At 38.5% G+C, this 19,778-nt stretch overlaps 1 protein-coding gene across 1 annotated transcript in view; it reads right to left on the bottom strand.

Annotated features, from left to right (window-relative positions):
- ADGRB3 (adhesion G protein-coupled receptor B3) overlaps window positions 1-19,778 on the bottom strand; it is a 556,344-nt gene that overhangs the window by 246,689 nt on the left and 289,877 nt on the right. The window contains exon 15 of the mRNA XM_032214959.1: window positions 15,014-15,057. Within this exon, the coding sequence (XP_032070850.1) occupies window positions 15,014-15,057 (44 nt within the window). The remainder of the gene's footprint in view (window positions 1-15,013; window positions 15,058-19,778) is intronic.

Here is a 19,778-nt window from a genome sequence, read left to right as displayed (position 1 = left end):
AAATCTACAGTGCCGTTTAGAACCAGTTCAAGCTCCCTCTCCCCTGCCCGATCACACCATGCTTGCCCTCCCTGCTGCTCACTGATTGGCTGGCTCGCCAATCGCCCTGCCCGCCTCTAAGAATCCTATCTAAACATTAAAGTCTTAAAGCTGTCAAGTTTGAACACCCTTGGAATTTTTTTCTAAAGGGTTAGGGGTGCAAGGGTCTTGTAACTTGACAGCTTTAAGACTTGCACACTTCAGTACCAGTGTTCCTGAGCCAACATGACTGGAGGAGGAATTCTGGGAGTTGAAGCCCACAAGTCTTAAAGCTGTCAAGTTTGAACACCCCTGGGTTTTTTTTCTAAAGTGTTAGGGGTGCGAGGGTCTTGTAACTTGACAGCTTTAAGACTTGCATGCTTCAAATGCCAGAGTTTCTGAGCCAACATTTTGGTTGCTAAGCAAGAGGGTTGTTAAGTGAGTTTCACCACATTTTACAAGTTGGCCATGCCCACACAGTCACATGACCGCCAAGCCGCTCCCACCTGGTCACATGGCTGGCAAGCCACTCCCACATGGTCACATGGCTGAGAAGCCAGTCCCACAAAGCAGGCCACACCTACAGAAGAGGTTCTAAAAAAAATTGAAACCCACCACTGATACACACACATGCAGCAAACCAGATATTTTTTTAACCAAATGATGATCTATAAAAATACTTTATATTGATTGCATAGTACTGTTGAATAGTATGGCTTTGCCTGGTTCATCTGCTGCTCTTTGATAATTATGGTGTGCCATCTTCTGAAAAGGCCATTCTTGGATTCAGGGGTTTTGGACAACTGCAATCCGAGTTTTAAATTTCTCTTCCTAGGGAAGTATGCTTGCAATAGAGATGGTGGAAACATGGAATACCTAAAATATTGTGGAAGTACCAAGGCTGTAATATATTTAGGGAGGAAACAGGACCATCAGCGAAGAGGTTCTTGAGTCTAGAGAAAGTGGGGAACACGAGACAACGATTCATTCACATTAATTACCTCAGGAATAAGTTGTACAGGGGAATTATTTAAAGATCTTACAAGGTTAGTATCAAGCCCTATAGGGGTAGCAAACTTAAGAAACATGAACTAAGATTGCCAGGAAGATTTGTTATTGCTGGTAGAATAATATTACAGAATTGTACATTGTCCTAGCCAGGTTCACAATTCTGAGATCCTTCTAACCAGGGTGTCAAATTGGTGCCCCGTGGACTGAATGCATCATGTGCAGGCCACACTCACACCAGCTCCGTGAATGAGGAAAACGTCGTGAAACATCAAGTGACGGCAACGTGACACAGAAAGTTTGACACCCGTGTTCTAAACTCACAGCTCCTGCTAAAATAGTAGGCAGAATCTGTAACTAGAGGAGGCTTTGCCAATTGCAATAGGTACTTGAGCTGCAATTCTATGGTACTTGGTACAGAAGGACCTGTCTACAGCATGCCCTCCTGGACCCAGACTATTTACAGGGTGCACTTCAGAGGTGGGTTCCTACCAGTTCGCACCTATTCGGTAGAACCTGTTCGTCAAATCTACCGAACCGGTTAGAAGAGGTTCCACCAGTGGACCCGGAAAGCAGGCCACACCTACAGAAGAGGTTCCAAAAATTTTTGAAACCCACCACTGGTCCTTGGATATGATTATTCTACACTATCATGCTCCTATTTATAAAACTCAGTGCCTCTGTGAAAGGTAAGGATGACTACTGCGTTTGTGGTGCAATCAGAACATTGTGTGTGTTGAAGTTGTTTTAACGCAAACCAAAGATGCCTTTTAAAAAACAAGTTTACATCATATTCTTATGCATGCCAGTGCTGTGTGTGAGGTAATTTAAGGTGGTTCTGACAAGAGTCGTCGGCATCTTCATATCCGGTCACATGGGCGGCAAGCCACTCCCATCCGGTCACATGGGTGGCAAGGCACTCCCACAAAGGAGGCCACACCCACAGAGTAGGTTCGAACAATTTTTGAAACCCACCACTGGTGCACTTCTCTGACTAGAATCATGGTTTTAAGTAATAATAAATGGAGGTAGTTCTTGACTTACACCTGGTCATTTAGCATCTTTTCAAAGTTACAATAGAACCCCTAAAAGGTACTTAAGGCTGAGTGCTTTTTCAAAGGCAACTGGAGTTTCTTGGTTATTTTTTCCCCTTGAAAATATTTTGCTTCTCATCCAAGAAGCTTCAAGGAATAAAAATGTTTTCAAGGAACAATGTCACAGCCCTGTGACATTTCAGGTGCTTAGCAACTGGCTTGCATTTACAGATGTTTGAAGTATCTCTCAGTCACATGACCATATCTTTAAATTTTTGTCAAAACCCAACATTTATTTCTGGTTTTCAACAAACACCTCCCCTCTATTACAAACAATCGATTCACTTAATGTCTGCAGAGATATTCATGAACCACGGATTCATTTAATGGCCACTCTTAGTTGCTTAATAACCACCACAAAAATAAATTGGTAAAATCTAATCAATCGTGTGATGATCTGCTTGATGACTGCATGACCTATGACCATAATGGGCAGTCTCCATTTCAGTCATAAATTGGGGACTACCTGTAAACAAATGAATGATTAAATATAATAAACAAACACATAGATGCACAGAGTAGAAACTCTTCGTTTCCTGTCCTTTGCAGACCCTAAAAGGAATGTTTAAAAGGAACGTTCTGAACATATTATGCAATTTTAGCAGTGAGATAAAAATGCTGAGGCCAGGAAGAATGTTATTTTTGATTCTACTCCAGGGTTTATCACTACTTCACAGAGCTTCTTACATTTTCTATTGATTCCTTGTGATCCACACTGAAAATTTAGATATTGCAATAATCCTCAGAGGAAATAAAACACTGCATGTCTTAAACAAGCACAACAAAATGAAAGGGAGCAAGTGTTTGCCAGAAAGGAATAATCAGCAGTACAATAGGAAACCTTTGATTTAATTAATTAACAGTATAATAGAATTGTAAGGTGTATTTTAAAAAGCAAATACTAGGATCATTCATGTTAAAGATTTAGACTTATGTACTGTGAATAAGGACCATGTTTCAATAAATCAAGCAGCATAGCACACAAATAGAAAAATGCATCAAATTATTTAACAGTGCTCAGCATTGCCACAGGGTTTAAATAAACCTTTAACATCTTTTTTTTTTAAATTAATTTTCCAACTGAACAGAATTCAGCATATGTGTATTTTACTCCTGAGCTCTCTGTTTATTTTCTGTTGACAACATCAGCTGTTTTTCAGTAATAAAATTCTATGCAATTTGTGATACATCCTTTTCTTTCAACAGATCTGCGTCCACATAGAAACAGGTTTTTCAAATAGGTAGTTTTTTCCAAAAATATGAACTAGACCCAATAGAAATTAAGGATGCAGATGTTTTCATAATAAGAACTGTCTCTACACAAACCCTTTATCAATCCAATCTGTGATTTCAAAATATTATGTGAGATATATATATATATATATATATATATATATATATATATATATATATATATATATATATATATATATATATATATATATATATATATATATATATATATATATGTTATATTTGTGCTGATAAATAAATAAATATACCGGGGCTTGTAATATATATATATATATATATATATATCTATATCTATATCTATATCATCTATATCTATATCTATATCTATATCTATATCTATATCTATATCTATATCTATATCTATATCTATATCTATATCTATATCATCTATATATCTATATCTATATCTATATCTATATCTATATCTATATCTCTCTATCTCTATCTCTATCTCTCTATCTCTCTATATCTATCTATCTATCTATCTATCTATCTATCTATCTATCTATCTATCTATCTATCTATCTATCTATCATCTATCTATCTATCTATCTATCTATCTATCTAGAGTTACAACCCCCGGTATGCCCAAATATGGGAGGAAGATCACTACTTCCATTCTCTGTCCATCGGCTCGTCACAAGAGACCATCCAGACAGAAACCCAATATTTTTACTGTTGCCTTTGTTACATTTTTGTGTTGTATCTGTGTTGTATATATATTATACTGTCGAATCCCCACAATTTAACTGTTCATTGTCACAGTTTGTCAAATATCAATTCAAAAAAATTGAAGTAAAAATCCATGTTAGACCTGATATCCCCTTTACTAGGGAGATATATATATATATATATATATATATATATATATATATATATATATATATATATATATATATATATATATATATATATATATATATATATATATATATACACAATGGTTTCAAAACAGGTTGAATTTAGTACTTGGTACATTTTGATGCTAAAATGTTGTCCCTGTAGGTGTTGTTTGTTACTTGACCCACTGTAATAGAAAGAGGGGGGGGGGACAGCTATGGAAAATCAACAGGAAATCAGCCATGATAGGAGAGGGCTGCAAAAAGAATTGGGGGATGGCCACAAAGGGCAGACAGGAAGTTAGCCATGCTGGGAAGGTCACCGACATAGAAAAAAGGACAGACATGAAGTCCTTCCCAGCCAAAAAAAAGGGTCACATGGTAAATCCTATGCTTTGTTTTGCTACTCATCATTTTTAGTACTCGTCATGACTCCCGGAACCAATTAACAATGAGTACTGAGCTACCACTGTGTTTTAGAGTATAGACTAAACTTACCCAGAGTGAATTATTATAATTTGTTGGGTACATTAAAAATAAAAAAGAAATAAAGTACTTTCCAGGAAATTAACTCCCTGTACTTCATAGAGACTTGTTCTGTTCTCTCTAATATTGCTAATATCACAAACAGCCCCTCTCACCATGCAGAAATATAGCTTTGCGTACCCTATGCACCCATAAAAGTACCTTGGAATCAAGCTTAAGACCAAATTAATTTGTTTCCAATAGAAAATATAATTTGTTGTTACATATAAAATGGCTAAATATGATTCCAGGTAATCTAAAAACCCCGAAATAACCAGCTATAGCTAATTATCAATTCTGCTTTGATAACTGTTCTGTCCCCCCCTCCTTCGCTCGTTAACAGACGACAGGCAAACAAACTTAAAAGGAAAGAACTTTATCAGTCCTCGGCTCAGACTGGCTGCGAGCCCAAAAATAAACATAAATAAAGTCTCTAGCAAGAAGATAACAGAATGCAAAACAAAACTCTTACAAAACAATTCACTTCTCCAAGTGTCTACTTGAATCAGGGTTACAGAAAGCAAATCACTTCTCCAAGTGTCTCTCACAAACAAACCACGACCGATGAATGATGAACGAATGAATGAACGTTGACTCCTGCAACCAGGGCGTGGCACCATCCGTTATTTTATCACCAGAAGACGCCACTAATGAGCCCCAGCTGCACTGTTAATCTTGCATCCCGACTCAACTCACAGCAAACTTCTGCTGAGTCACAACAGATAACCATGTGCCTGTCTACATGTTGATGTCAGTCCTATGTTAAACATATTTGTTACTGAAAAGTGATACTTTGTGATTAGATCAGACCACATGGAAGATTAATTATAATTCCAAGGAACAAACTATATGTTTCTATTAGTGTTTTCTTCTTGGATTAACTGAATATTAGGGACAACTGTGTGCAGGCACAAGTGAGTGAATCCTTCCTTCCCAAAATGAGTCTGTCCTAGCCTTTCAAAAAAGTCTCTCCTGACCAAAAGTGGGATCATATTATTGACCTCTGGGTAACTTCACAGTGGGTGATGACCAGGAAGAGCCCAAGGGAGGGGTCACAAGTGTCATCAGTCCTGAGTCCATTTGCACCCACAAGAGATCTTAAGTCCAGCCCACCTTGAATTCCTTTGAGCCTTATCTACTGCCAATTGGCTTTGACTGTTAGTTGTTCATATTCTTATAGACAGCTTAAGCTCACAATAAGTATTTATATCCATCCGAACTGCCTGGATCTTCTGATTTCCCTGGCCCTTTGATATATCAAAGCAGTACAAACACTGCTGAAATATGGCATTATAAAAGTAAACAATTATTGCTAGAAATGGCAATTGTATTGATCGCTTGTCTTCTATTTATACATAATTTAGTTTACACAAAATGAACCTTTTCCGATTCCCATTCATATTTCGTATTAAGGTTGTGCCAAGTAGCAACAAAACTGGTTCGATTTACTAATCGTAAGGTAATACGATTCTGCTTTCAGGAGTCAGTAGCTGAGTTTTTAAGCTTCTTCTTCTTCTCCTCCTCCTTTTTCTCAATGCTCTGCAGGCTCATCAAAAACTGTTTAGAATGATTCTGTCAGCAGTATGCTGACAGAGACAAAACTGCCTTGGACCAGAAGGTGCAATATGCTAAATGAAACTTACACTGCTCCAGCTATTAAGAAGGAAAAAAAAATATCAACCAAACTCAGTCGTCTTTTCCTTAGAAATTTGATTCTGAGAGAATACAAAGATATTCATTCTCTCTCTCTCCCTCTCTCCCCCCCCCTCTCTCTCTTCCTATACATTTCTTTCTAATGTTTTCAAATCAACTCAGTATTGATCTGTTGGTTGAAACAGGAATTGACCAACTGACTCAAAAGTCATTCAGGCCGCTTTCATGCCTAGAATCCACAATCTCACGGATTCTAGCTTGCTGTCTTAAATACTAGGTGAAACTGGCGCTTGTGTCCCCAAATATATATTTCTGCTAAAAGTTAGAATTCACTCTCAGGATAAATAACGCATTAACCCGATGGTTCGGGGCAGAAGTTAGCTTGCAATGTTTGACCCAGGATTAACAAAATAAAATAAAATTAAAAAATTCTTATAGAAGGAGACTCTTGCTGTCCCAAAGGTGCTTTTCAAAAGGCAACTGGACTTTCTTGGTTTCTTCTTTGAAAATATTTCACTTCTCATCCATTCTTCAGTTCTGCTTCTTGGATGAGAAGAAAGAAAGTCCAGTTATATTTTGAAAAGCACCTTTGGAACAACCATGACATGGATTATTGAGTCTTGCTGGTTCAAGCCCATTTAGTCCAGTCTTCTACGTGCTATAAAGACCACAGATACATTCAGTGTCTTGCTTTTAGCATTTAGTATTTAAAGGAAGCTGTCCATCACTTAATGATAGGACTATCTAAGCCCCTTTTCAAGCTGTCATTAGATGACGTATTGAAAAGTTCACTATTTTCCCTTTGTTTAAAGTAGTTCCTTTAATTGATCCTGAATTTACCCATTTTTATTTTCAGCAAATGAGTTTATGTTCTAACTCTGTGATGAAGGTTGAAAACTTCACTCCATCCATATTTCCATACCAAATGAATTCTAGGACAGTTTCCCCCCCATAATTGGTATCAAGGGGAACAGGATATGTTGGTTATAACTTTCATTTCCAGAACTTCTCTCAGTTATGACATTTATTCGCCACCTTTTTCCTGGGAAATCAAGATGGTGTACATGGCGGTCCTTTTAATTTGCTTTCCGTAGCATAATTTTGAGGTTAAGTCATCCTGAGTGCAAAAGATAAGCTTTATTATTAATGTAATTAATTGAACTTTGTCAAAGTCCAATATTTTAATTGCTACACTATGCTGGCTCCCAAATTATGATTTTTAATGCCATAGAAAAGAAAAAAAATTAAAAAACAGAGGAAATAACCATATTAACAATTTTTTTATTGACGGACAATTCTGGCAAAATTATAGCCATTGGGTTATGAAAACTTGAAAGTGACTAACCTAGGAACATAGCAACATGCTGAAATAAAATCAAATTTATTTTAAAGGGGAACCATTTTCAAGGGAAAATTGGCATCAGCATGCCACTAAAAATCCACATGATGGCCCAAAGTTGTGCACTCGAAATCTGGACTAAAAAATAAGACAGATCTAGCAAAATGCTATAATACAAACAACAGGAAAGTACATGCCATGTGCATGCCATTCTTATAGCAGAGGTGGGTTCCTACCAGTTCGGTAGAACCGGTTCGTCAAATCTACCGAACCGGTTAGAAGAGGTTCCACCAGTGGACCCGGAAAGCAGGCCACACCTACAGAAGAGGCTCCAAACATTTTTGAAACCCACCACTGACACACACACACACACACACACACACACACACAGACTCACACACAGAGAGAAAGACAAAGAGAAAGAAAGGAAGAAAGAAAGAAAGAAAGAAAAAAAGAAAGAAAAGTGAGAGAGATGAAAGAAAAAAAGGAAAAAGGGACAGAGAGACAAAAGGAAGGAAAGAGAGAGAGAGAGAGAGAGAGAGAGAGAGAGAGAGAACACATGGCCGGCAAGCCACTCCCACCAGGTCACATGGCTGGCAAGCCACTCCCACAAAGGAGACCACACCCACAGAGTAGGTTCAAAATTTTTTTGAAACCCACCACTGTCTTATAGGTACCAATTGGTGTTGTTACATAACTGTTTAGGTCGCATCTCAATTATTTTTTTCTTGGTTACTCCGTTTTCTGTTTACAGGTTGAAAAATTATAACTCTTTTTTAACACCATAGTCAGAGGCACAAAGTCCAGAGACACAACCCACATCAATAATTAGATTAGATATCATTGTTTCTCTGCTTGCTTTGACATGTGGCTTTGAATGGCCCTGAGGATAACTTTGGAACTTTCTGAATTGTTCATTTTTCTCAGAAATGTATTTATATATTTGTTTGTTTGCTTGCTTGCTTGCTTGCTTACTTATTTAGCCACAGAGGGAGCCTGGGAGGAATACAAATAAAACACTAAGACATAAAAACAGTATTTAAAATTTAACAAGAGCCATAGATCAATGTTAAAATTAAAAGGCAAAGGAGGGCTTTCAGAGTGCTAAATAGCCCCATGGCTGTGTGCTCCTCTGGCAGCGCCAAGAAGGACTGCGGGGCCACATTTCTAGGGGTGGTATTTTACCGGTTTGGACAAACCGGTAGCGCTGAAGATCAGCTGGGAGTGAACCGGTTCGTTCCCACTAGCAAGTGGGCCCGCCCGCTGACCCCTGCACTTTACCTACCTTTATCTTCTCCGCTGAGTCGCACAGCAGATTGCCGCACCTCAGCTGTTTTCCTTCCCAAACAGAAATCCGGAAGGTAAGTATTCTTTAGACTGCGCATGCATGCGCAGCGAACCAGTTGTTAAACTGGTAGGACCCCCTGCATGTTTCCACCCCTTTCTGAAAGGCCAGGAGAGGGGTGGGGGGTCACCTCTGGAGACAGAATGTTCCATAGAGACAAACAGGTAGCCCTTGACTTACGGCAACAATTGAGGCAAAAATATCTGTTGTTAAGTAAGACATTTGTTAAGTGATTGACTTTGCCAGAAGTTGATCCCGGGACACTGCAACTATCATAAATATGAACCTGTTGCTAAGCATCTGAATTGTGGTTACATGACCCTGGGGGTGCCGCAAAGGTTGTAACTTTGAACAAGTCACATTTTCTTACGGTGCCGTTGTAACTTTGAACAGTCAATAAATGAAATTGTCGTAAGTTGAGGACTACCTGTACTGTATTACTGTTTCTCCCTTGTTAAAGTCTGAAACAAGGCAGCTATGAAATGGGGATTGTGCTGTTTCTTATGTTTGTAACCCAGTGGTGGGATTCAGCCAGTTCGCACCTATTCGGGAGAACCGGTCGGTAACTTTCTAAGTAGTTCAGAGAACCAGTTGTTGGAAGAATTCTCCTTTTGTTTTTTTCCACTTCACAGGGCTAATCCTGTAAGGAAGGCAGGAAGGAAATATTCTAGTGTTGTTTCTAGCCTAATCCTTATTGCCCAGGGGGCCATTTGCCCAGGTTCGCCTGGTGCACCAATTGCGTCCCTACCTGAACCGGAAGGCTCTCGCAACAGTCACTCACGCCCTTGTGACCTCAAGACTGGACTACTGCAACGCGCTCTACATGGGGCAGCCCCTGAAGAACATTCAGAGACTTCAGCTTGTCCAGAATGCAGCCGCGCGAGCGATTGTGGATGCACCTCGGTACACCCACGTTACATCTATCCTCCACGAGCTGCACTGGCTGCCTATTGGTCTCCGGATACGCTTCAAGGTGCTAGTCATCACTTATAAAGCCCTTCATGGTATTGGACCTGGGTACTTGAGAGACTGCCTGCTGCCAATTACCTCCCAAAGACCCATCAGATCCCACAGATTAGGCCTCCTCCGGATTCCATCTACCGGCCAATGTTGATTGGCGACCACCCGGAGGAGGGCCTTCTCTGTGGCTGCTCCGGCCCTTTGGAACGAACTCCCCGCGGAGATCCGGATCCTCACCTCCCTTCAGGCTTTCTGTAAAGCCGTTAAAACCTGACTGTTCCGGCAGGTCTGGGGTTGATGAGTTCCCTTCCCCGCTTGAATTGTGTGACTGTTGATTGTTTTTAAATTTTCTCTGTATCCTGTCTGTTGTTTTTGCCTTGTCTGTATTACCCCCCTCCCCTGGGTTTGTTAGCCGCCCAGAGTCCCTCTGGGAATAGGGCGGCATATAAATGAAATAAACCTATAAACCTATAACCCTGCTTACAGAAACTGCCTCTCCAGTTAACCCTTATTACCATTGTAACAGGTAAGGTGAAGCACCCATCGACCTGAGTGACCTTGAGTTGGCCACGCCCACCCAGTCACATGACCACCGAGCCCCACCTACCCAGATGGTCCTTAGGGCACAGAACCGGTTGTTAAATAATTTGAATCCCACCACTGTTGTAACCCTACAAAGCATGGCAAGGACAGTCTATGGACCACTATAACTGAAACAGTGGAAGCATAATGATGGCCTGGTGGCAAAGATGAAAATGAGAACAGAAGAAAAGGTAATGATTCCCATTGTAAAAGAATTGAAGTTATGGTTGTATGTGTACCGTATGGCTCAAAAGGCAATCAGCAACAGCTGGAGAAACTGCTTCATAAGCAACAACCTGCTGTTCATTTTTGTTTCTTTGCATGTTACTACAGCAATGTGAATATAAGATAGGGAATACTGTTTAGTTCTAAGATCTAATTCACTAAGAGCTAGAATCTGATTGGCCACAGGGCAAGCCTACTTCAGGCTTTCAGATCTTATTTTTTTTTTAAATTCCCTTCTCGTTTAAATTATGCAGATTTTGTCAGTGAAGATGCCAAGTTCATAGGGACTCTGACTACTTTATCCTCAAAATGTCTTGCAAAGATGTCACTGCGAGCCTCTAGTGGTTCTAATGTATTCTGAAACTGAGATGTGACGGTTCCTTCATTGATCTGAAGTTTTACTGAATGTCTTCCTGGAGATGTAAAGAGAATGGAAAAACATGATAACTTCACTGCTGTCACATCTTAAAAAAAATAATAAGGATAATCTTCTCCCAGTTATTCTTTACTCTGATTGTTGTGTGATTTATAACAAAGCACAGTTTTTCAATGTGATATGATGTGAATATGGCTGTTCAGCTATATCACAAACTCTTTGGGTTACAGCTGTTCAATTCAGGAACTTCTACACAAGAAACAATTTATACTTTCTGCAATTTTTGGAGAGAGCAATGAGTAAGCAAAAACTCTTACTAATAATAAATTAGATCTGCATTTGTACCAAATAGCTGGCCGGAACAAGTTGTAATATAACCAAACCAAAATGTCTTTGTTTTTCAAGGACATAAACATAAGCCAGGCTTATATAATTTTAAAGAGTGGTTCATAATTTCAGTCTGCCATATATGGAAAATTGTGATGCTGTATATAATAGAATTTAAACTTATCTATGGGTAACGGAATCCAAGATAAATATCTCAATAGCACAATGTTGCATATTATATTTCAATATGTGTAGTTTTTATAAAATGTATGCAATGCTTTAATGTACATTGCCCATAATCCTTCTCTGAGGGAGATAGGTGGTTCAAAAATATGTCAGCTGCCACCTTATGCTCGCTTGTTCTTCCCTTTTATGACATGACAGACTGCCATGAACTGTGGGGAAGGGGAATGAAATGTGGGATTCTTGGGAATATGAAAGTAAGTGCTGTATCTCCTTGAGGCGCTGCTTCAAGGTCACTCAGCTGGAAGAAGGAGGGTGCAGCATGCCAAAATGTGCTTGGACGGACCGTTATGAAAGCATCTTGTGTGAACCTGATTGGTTACACTGGAGTGGGCAATGGGAGATAGCTAAGGGAGGGAAAAGTAGAACTTAGGGGTTTGGCACATGATTCTCAGATCTGGCTTTGCAATACTGCAATGCATTTGACCTCTAATAAACGATACCTTTTTCAACAAATGGAGCCAAGGATCATTTCTATTTAGAGGTTTAAGTTGTCAAGTCCGACAATGTGGAATATAAATAAATGAAAGTAAAATAGACATCCTCCCATTCCAAGTACATTGGGAACTTTTACTATAATTTAAGACCTACAGTCTTAGAATACAAATTCTGTCAATCAAATAGAGTAAAATACTCATTCATGAGATTAATGCGGAGGAAAAATGGTACAGAAACGTAAAACAAATTTTGCTAAGATTATTTCCCTACATTCACAAATTTAGTGAAAAAGCATTAGCAAGATGTGATGGAGGAAAAAGGATCCTTTTCTGACCTCTTGTAACTGATCTGCTTAACTCCAAGGTAGTAGAAGAAAACGAACTGTTTCATCAACCTGCAGTGGTGGTAGTCATGTTGTAAATTACAGGCACATAACAAATGGTAGCATCCATCTTTTCTGATCCCACATACTCTAGTCTCTGTTGACTAATGTCTCTCCCATTGAATTGTTTCTATTATTGGAAATCTTTAAGCAGCTTTAGGAACAGCCATATAAAAACTACCATTGAAATATTTTACTGAACCTGATATTTGAAGTACTTTCCTGCCATAAGTCATTTTCGAAGATTCCTAAAAAATGCATTCCTGAAAAATACGACCTTCCTCTGCGATGTGGCAGAGAAAGGATGAAAAATGAAAAGGAGCCAGGTGCAACAGCACTGACATGAGCAACACACTTGTAACAGAGACCTACCTCGATTAACACAATCTTTCTGTTACACTAGGATGGGTCTATACAGGGAACTCTAACCATATTCTATGCCTTGGGAAGCACTGATTTTGCCTTAAATACTGGTGAGTGCTATGGATTAATCATTATAAAACGTGCAAAAAGATTGAAATGTTTCTTCAATGTTCACAGCTTTTAGAACAAGTAAACTGGCGGGATGCAATCATTTCTGACACAGAAATGTTTACCTGCACAAAGGAAAATAGTGCATAAATGCTATTTTTGTTCAATCTCATTCTTTCTCTTAAAATCTACTTCGCATTGATTCTTTTACACTTGCAGGTTTGTCACTGGAGTATAGAGAAGCCATATTTGAATACCTGATAATGGGGAACGAGAAGTCTCTAAAATACAAGCATAATTATGTACAGTCCCATATGTCAGAGAGACCTTAAGAAATGCTTACAGATAATTCATTGTATAATGTGATGAACAAATATGTGTTTCACTATACTTTGCACAAAACTTCAGAAAGTGCCCGAAGAAACTAAAAATCCTTCTTTATTTTCCTTTTAAGAGTTGTTTTTGACCAAAACTACCCCCCCCCCCAAAAAAAAGAGGATTACAAGAATAATGATTTTAGGATTTGGGGTTTTTTTTGTACACTGCAGAGTCACTTATGAGATGGGTGGCTATATACAGTAAATTAGATAAGTAGGTAGATAATAGACAGACAGACAGATAAAATGGTTCAAACTCTTGTAAAGCAATAAGAAGAGTAAGGATACCTAGAATTCTCAAGGGGCACAATCACATAATCTTTGATCAGAGCACAGTTAATTAAAATGTATCCCCCAATGTTAATTTTCTTATGGCACAAACTTGCATGTGCCTGACTGAAAACATCTGCTTTAATGGAGAATATTTTCAAAACAGTATGCATAACAATTCCAATCTTTGCTTAGTCAAAAATATAGCCTACTATGTTCACTTGGACTACTCTATAGTAAATGTACTTAGAAATGCAGCCAAATAGGCCTCATGAGGAAAACATTGTCCAATTGACTCTATTTAATCATGCATGGAAAAAAAATCATGGCTGATGGTGACCGTAAATATACAACAGAGTAGAAATGCACATACATTTCCTTTATCATATCAGTACAATTTCTTACCAATATAAATTCTTTTGGTTTTTTTTTTGAACAGTGACACAGCTAATCTTTGCTACAATATTAGTTTTGAAATGATTAATTTTAGGTAGGTATTTAGGTATTTATTGGGATTTATATGCCGCCCTTTTCCCTGAGGGGACTCAGGGCGGCTTACAACCACAGGGGAGGGGAAGTGCAAGGTCAAAACAAAACAATATGTGAACAACAGAAAAATAATAAAACCCAACTTTCATTCAGCAATCAAACAAACACTCGGGCGGGTAATTAGGAGCCTATCCCCAGGCCTGCTGGGAGAGCCAGATCTTGAGGGCTGCGCGGAAGGTCTGGATAGTGGTGAGGGTGCGGATCTCCATGGGGAGCTCGTTCCATAGGGTCGGGGCAGCAACAGAAAAGCTCCATTCCATCAAATACAATAATTAATACACAAACATACACACACACACTTTGTATGTACACACACATATACATCCTTTGTCAGCGAAAAATTTGACAATGTATTCAGAATATGTTGCCTAGTAACATGATCTCTTGCAATAACCACACAAACAAGCATTTAATCCTTGGAATCATATGTTTCTGTAAAGACTTCCATGCATACCAAGAGGCTGTCAGAGACCCCGGACAATAGTAAATTATTAACTAATCAATGCCAGGATGAAGGTGGGTGTGTTGATTAAATAACCGATTACCTAGTGCCAATATATAATATAAAAACATGGTCTTGAAATTGGCACAGCACTATGTCACCATAATTATATACTTAAGTTCATGTTTAGCACAGATTTCTGCATATCATAATCATTCCTTTTAATGTCTACCTAGATATTGATGTGATTGGGAAATATAAATCCCAAATAAGAGCAATAAACATCTGTTACTTACATTCTGGAATCATCCCATAATGCGCAATAGGGATTCAATGTGCCCTGAAAAAGTGGGAGAATATCCGTTAAAACATATTCTTTTCTCAGAGGCAAAAACTATTCAGTCCTAAATAAAAATGGAAATTACATAAACATGATATTCTGTATCAGACATCAAGCCTTCTGAAACTTGCTTTATTTTTGTATGAACTTCATAATCTATACACACACACGAGAGAGAGAGAGAGAGAGAGAGAGAGAGAGAGGGAGGGAGGGAGGGAGGGAGGGAGGGAGGGAGGGAGGGAGGGAGGGAGGGAGGGAGGGGGAGAATATGTCAGTCATGCATTTTATATCAAAGAATTCTGAACTCTGAGATTTGAATGACCATAAGAACTGGATTAAATTCCTAGCTCTGTAAACCCATTGACAATTATTCCAAGCTTCTCTTCATTCCAGAAGTTTAATTTGCACATGTTCATGTACAATATAGTTTTGTTTTATTTTGTCTGAATAGTTAGAATCATAAATTCTTGCTGAACCACTGTCCTTAGTCTTGAGATCTATGAGGTTATCCTAATTTATCTTCTGCACATTGCTTCATAGTTTACAAATGATCTTCCAACCAGTTGTCATGTTTCAACGGTGTTGCCATTTGAAGATTGTTTCCTTTTGTCTCCATTGACTTTATTGCTTCATTTATTGTACTAAAACATATAATACTCCATGAAAAATCAGGTTCCGCTTCCTCCTTTAAATGTGAAATATAGTGTTCATGGTCCTAAGCAGAAGTGGGTTCCTACCAGTTCGCAACAATTCGTAGAACCAGTTCGTCAAATCTACCAAACCGGTTAGAAGAGGTTCCACCAGTGGACCCAGAAAGCAGCCACACCTACAGAAGAGGTTCCAAACATTTTTGAAACCCACCACTGGTCCTTGGATATGATTATTCTACACTATCATGCTCATATTTATAAAACTCGGTGCCTCTGTGAAAGGTGAGGATGACTACTGCGTTTGTGGTGCAATCAGAACATTGCGTGTGTTGAAGTTGTTTTAACGCAAACCAAAGATGCCTTTCAAAAAACAAGTTTACATCATATTCTGATGCATGCCAGTGCTGTGTGTGAGGTAATTTAAGGTGGTTCTGACAAGTGTCGTCGGCATCTTCATGGTCACATGGGCGGCAAGCCACTCCCATCCGGTCACATGGGCGGCAAACCACTCCCACAAAGGAGGCCACACCCACAGAGTAGGTTCGAACAATTGTTGAAACCCACCACTGGTCCTAAGGGATATCCACTCTGGTTGTCATAGAAGAAGGTCTTCAGGATGGCCTTCATGTGGATAGATAGAAGCAACTTACTTTGTCATTATGAAGAAATCAGGAAAAAAAAAAAAGCTCTCCGGAAGCTATGTATAAACACTTTTATAGAATGATCCATTTCTGGTTGAAGTCCAGGTCAGTCTGATCTAGACTGCTGAAAACAAATATGAAAACACTTTGCCACACTTTATGCCCAATATACTCAAGTTGTTGAGACTTTTTTTTCCCCTGTGCTTGCTTTGGAAAAGCTACTCTGACAAATCAGCATACAGACAAAAGCCAACTAGACTAACATTTTTAATAAGTTTTTCATTAGCATATACGAAAACGAGCTATGAACCCAATCAGTTCATTCTGACAATAGATAAACAGAAAGTAATACAATTAGGGGTCTAAGCTAGAAATGAGTCTTAACTAAAACTGACAATGTAGTATAATTTTCCCCTTCTTTCACACTGCGAGCTTTAAATATTAGCCTGCACTATGGAGATAAGATTGTTCTTTAAAAAAACCTAAACTGGAAAAAGAAATCATTTCCTTGCTAAGTTGGATCCAGGGAGATCCAATTACATTTTGCCCATTTTAAATAATGTATGTAGTTAAAATAAAAGGGATGTGGTGGCTCAGTGGCTAACATGGTCAGCTTCTCAATCAGAGAGGTTGGCAGTTTGGACGTTCAAATCCCTAGGGCTGCATAGTGAAGTGAGCTCCCATTACTTGTCCCAGCTTCTGCCAACCTAGCAGTTTGAAAGTACATAAAAAACGCAACTGGAAAAATAGGAACCACCTTTGGTGGGAAGGTAACAGTGTTCCATGTGTGTTCGGCATTTAGTCATGCCAGCCACATGACCACAGAGATGTCTTCAGACAGTGCTGGCTCTTCAGCTTTGAAACAGAGATAAGCACCACTCCCTAGAGTCAGGAATGTCCAGCACATATGTGCGAGGGGAACCTCTATCTTTACCTATAGTTAAAATACTATATTATTATTCAGTCAACCATCTCCATGGTGCTGTTTCCCAGAGCCGGGACTTTAAGCTCTTACGAAAACAGGAGGGTTGGGGCCAACCTCACATCAGAGAGCGGGGAGATGTTCCAGAGGGCAAGAGCAACACCAGAACCAGAGAAAGCTTCCTCCTGGATCCCAAAAGCCATAATAATCAGGTTGACGGGACCTCATCTGGCAGAATAAGTGGTACAGGCCAATCCCAGTGGGATGAGATGGTCCTTCAAGTAACCTGAACCCATGCCATGAAGAGCTTTAAAGGTGATGACGAACACCTTGAATTTTATCCGGAAGCATACTGGTAACCAATGCAGCTCATAGAGCTGTGGTGTTACAGGGGTCATTCTTGACCCGGGGGGTCCAGAAAAAAATGATATTGGATGTTCAGAGAAAATATGAAAAGATTATATTTTTCTGGAAAAAAAAAAACTATATATATATTTTTTAAAAACCCTGGCTGATAGTTTGAAGCAATGTACTGTGAGCTGTTGCTGGAAACATGAAATTATATTGCAGCATGATTAACTTTTAATTCTGATTTCAAGTCCAGCTTTGGTAAAACTAGAAATTGTCATGGGCATCCTGGTAATAAGTGCAAAAATCAACCACCAGGAACTATAAAAATTAATATTCTTCACTTTGATTTCTTCTTTTTGGAGGAATAGGTGTGTCAAAATTGTTGAGCCGTCCAGAAAGGTAGGTGTTCTTCAAAGAAAACCCACTGGTTTAACATTCACACTAGGACACACACAACGTTGCACACAGAAACCAGTTGCCTCAGGACTTTTTTCCACTTAAACGAGATTCTCGCTAAAACAATGACTTTTAAAATATCTTAAGCCCTGATATTCATCTGATCATAACCATCACATTAAACCACATAGAACAGATTTAAATCACATATGGGATGAAGTACAGTTATTAGCACAATATGAGAAAAGAATATTTGAATAAACGTTCAGGATTTTACTACTTGGTTGGAGAAATAATTAAATAATTAAATGATTAAATTGGTAAAATTAACTTCTGTACTTTGTGAGCCATTAATGTACAACATTCAAGGTCTGCAGCTGAAGCAAAATTGCCTTCACCTGATTAAAATTAACTACAGGGTTCAAAGATAAAGCCATTTTAATTACAACAATTACTATCTTGTCTTAAATTTAGGTGAATTATTGTAGAGGAAAAGTAAAAAAAGAAACCATTAAATGAGCACATTGAAAAACAAAGAAACTGATTAACTGGCAGTGCTAATTTATATAGATAGATAGATAGATAGATAGATAGATAGATAGATAGATAGATAGATAGATAGATAGATAGATGAGAGATGAGAGAGACAGACAGATGATAGATAGCTAGAGATAGATGATAGAGATATATAGGATAGATAGATAGATGATAGATGATAGATAGATATAGATGAGAGATGAGAGACAGACAGATGATAGATAGCTAGAGATAGATGATAGATAGGATAGATAGATGATAGATGATAGATGATAGATAGATAGATAGATAGATAGATAGATAGATAGATAGATAGATAGATATAGATGAGAGATGAGAGAGACAGACAGATGATAGATAGCTAGAGATAGATGATAGAGATATATAGGATAGATAGATAGATGATAGATGATAGATAGATATAGATGAGAGATGAGAGACAGACAGATGATAGATAGCTAGAGATAGATGATAGATAGGATAGATAGATGATAGATGATAGATAGATAGATAGATAGATAGATAGATAGATAGAGATAGAGATAGAGATAGAGATAGAGACAGATAGATAGATAGATAGATAGATAGATAGATAGATAGATAGATAGATAGATAGATGATTGATAAAATATCAAGGCTTAAGATATATTAAATGAGACATTTAACAATTCTATTAAACTAGGGCTGTCAAACTCCCGGCCCATGGGCCGGATGCATCACACGCTGGCCACCGTCACACCTGGTTTAGAGAAGAGGAAAAAAGTCCCGATACGTCATGTCACACTGCCGTGACGACCTGAGTTTGACACCCCTATATTAAACCCTTTTACATAAAGATGTAAGATCTAATTCCAAACAATTACGCAGTTTGTTTTTAATGTAATGCTAGCACTATCCCTTTTTATATTGGTGGATCTTTGGAGTGCTTCTGGAGTTCTTTGCCTAAATAAACTCTCTACCCTTTCATAGTTCAAATCTCAGGTTACCAGATCTAAAACCAGCCAAAAGAAAAACAACACTTCCTCTAAGATATTATTGATAAGGCTACTGCCGTTCTGTCTTGTCAGCATTTCCAGTCCTTCGGCTAACACGATAATTATTAATATTGCATAAAAGTGGACGAAGTCAAGCGTCAACTAATGCCTTTCATCTTGTGCTGCCAGAATGAAACTGACAAGCATTTTCAAGGTGTGACAAAAAGCCATACGCTTCGTCACTATATTT

This window comes from Thamnophis elegans, chromosome 4 (assembly GCF_009769535.1).
Source record: "Thamnophis elegans isolate rThaEle1 chromosome 4, rThaEle1.pri, whole genome shotgun sequence".
NCBI lineage: Eukaryota > Metazoa > Chordata > Lepidosauria > Squamata > Colubridae > Thamnophis > Thamnophis elegans.
Note: the sequence above shows the minus strand (reverse complement) of the source record. Positions and strands in the feature narration are given on the sequence as shown.